The 2,500-nt window shown below is 44.0% G+C and overlaps 1 protein-coding gene across 1 annotated transcript in view; it reads left to right on the forward strand.

Annotated features, from left to right (window-relative positions):
• The window catches only part of LOC311035580 (echinoderm microtubule-associated protein-like 6), a gene marked incomplete at both ends in the record, with an annotated part of 83,523 nt that overhangs the window by 15,266 nt on the left and 65,757 nt on the right, over nt 1-2,500 (forward strand). The window contains one exon of the mRNA XM_084043857.1: nt 604-741. Within this exon, the coding sequence (XP_083899983.1) occupies nt 604-741 (138 nt within the window). The remainder of the gene's footprint in view (nt 1-603; nt 742-2,500) is intronic.

The raw sequence follows: 2,500 nt of genomic DNA on the forward strand, positions 1-2,500 counted from the left end.
GTCTGTGTGTGTGTGTGTGTGTGTGTGTGTGTGTCTGTGTCTGTGTGTGTGTGTGTGTGTGTGTGTGTGTACTACAGGTGTAACATGGAGGAAGCAGTGTGTATCTCATATAATGTGTGTTTATGTGTGTGTGTACTACAGGTGTAACATAGAGGAAGCAGTGTGTATCTCATATAATGTGTGTTTATGTGTGTGTGTACTACAGGTGTAACATGGAGGAAGCAGTGTGTATCTCATATAATGTGTGTTTATGTGTGTGTGTACTACAGGTGTAACATGGAGGAAGCAGTGTGTATCTCATATAATGTGTGTTTATGTGTGTGTGTGTGTGTACTACAGGTGTAACATGGAGGAAGCAGTGTGTATCTCATATAATGTGTGTTTATGTGTGTGTGTACTACAGGCTCTGGAGTCTTCCAGACCACACCCTGTTGGCCAGGTGTAACATGGAGGAAGCAGTGTGTATCTCATATAATGTGTGTTTATGTGTGTGTGTACTACAGGTTATGGAGTCTTCCAGACCACACCCTGTTGGCCAGGTGTAACATGGAGGAAGCAGTGTGTATCTCATATAATGTGTGTTTATGTGTGTGTGTACTACAGGTTATGGAGTCTTCCAGACCACACCCTGTTGGCCAGGTGTAACATGGAGGAAGCTGTCAGAAGTGTTTCCTTCAACAACGATGGATCTCAGCTGGCTCTGGGGATGAAGGACGGATCCTTCACTGTACTCAGAGTCAGGTATATATACTCTATTACTATTAAAATACTGTAATTACTACTACAACTGGCTCTGGGGATGAAGGACGGATCCTTCACTGTACTCAGAGTCAGGTATATATACTCTATTACTATTAAAATACTCTAATTACTACTACAACTGGCTCTGGGGATGAAGGACGGATCCTTCACTGTACTCAGAGTCAGGTATATATACTCTATTACTATTAAAATACTCTAATTACTACTACAACTGGCTCTGGGGATGAAGGACGGATCCTTCACTGTACTCAGAGTCAGGTATATATACTCTATTACTATTAAAATACTCTAATTACTACTACAACTGGCTCTGGGGATGAAGGACGGATCCTTCACTGTACTCAGAGTCAGGTATATATACTCTATTACTATTAAAATACTCTAATTACTACTACAACTGGCTCTGGGGATGAAGGACGGATCCTTCACTGTACTCAGAGTCAGGTATATATACTCTATTACTAGTATGATATCTGCAACATTCAGACCTTAGTCAGGTCTAATAATAAACTAAAACAAACCCTGGATGCAGAGAGTGTGCACTGGGAAGAGAAGCTGCAGTGTGTCTTTACTAGAAGGAGGAACCCATCGTCAAATAAAAAGGAAAAACAGCGCCCCCAGTGTTTTTCACTTTTGCATTTGACTCTGGGGGGAGTCAGTGATTAAATAGATACGCTGACTGGAAACCGAGGTTTGGTCCATGCCCTCAGCCCTCCGCATCCGGTGGTGCGCCTATGTTTTCTTTCCGACTAGAAACATTTCTTCCACCACAGAACACTATGGGTTCCGTGGCACTATGTCGTTGGTGCCGTTGGGGCTGCGCTCAGCATAAAATATGACTCTTTTATGCTGAGGCTGAGGCCTACCAACTGATTTATCTCTGTTCATAAACTTTTTACTTAGGAATTATGTTCAATATGAGCGGGTGGCTTAAAAGAGCCATTTTGGCTGTTTTTGTTAGTCCGAGAGAGAGAGAGAGGGTCCACAGATCCATTTGGTTCCATCTGTACCCTCGTGGAGTTGAATTTAGATTGCGATGTAACGTGACCGTGCGGAGACAGATGCCAGGGAGATCATTCTCACAGACAGACAACCACACCAGTTACCCTGACACGGTATCTATAAACATACTTGTGTGGATTATAGAGAAATGTTAATGAAATCCTAACATGCGCTGTGCACTATTTGTGTCAGTCCGGGCCGAGAGGCTTTGATTGGTTAAAGCACGGCGTGCTTCCGGATCTAAGGCCTGCCCACTTGTAGGCCACTTGTAGGCCACTTGTAGGCTAATCTCTCAAGAACAGATTCATCGCTGCGCTTGAATCTGTCGATAGCCGTGTTGACAACCCATGCACATTGGCTACAAGTGGGCGTGCCATCAGATCAGGAAGCAGGCCGCGCTTTACCCAATCAAATGTAGTGGGCGGCATTGACATGTGTGCGGCTCGTTCCCCACTGGAAACAAACCAAAACTCATTTAACAATAGCGTCCACAAAGCCGACAAAATCACGGAAAGTTAGTAACATTTTAACTTGCTCTTTCATCATAGAAACAAGTGGGCTTATAACCAAAACCATCCATGTTCTTTGGGAGAAGTGGTGTTAGTGTTCCGTGTAGAAATAGAAGTAGAAATATTGTTAGTGGGAAAACATAGTCGCACCACCGGAAGTGAAAGGCTGAAGGCAGACCAAAACCCCGGTTTCCCTGAGCACGGGTCCTCCGTATAGCTCCGCCCAG

This window comes from Gymnoscopelus microlampas (assembly GCF_963454915.1).
Source record: "Gymnoscopelus microlampas genome assembly, chromosome: 2".
Taxonomy (NCBI): domain Eukaryota; kingdom Metazoa; phylum Chordata; class Actinopteri; order Myctophiformes; family Myctophidae; genus Gymnoscopelus; species Gymnoscopelus microlampas.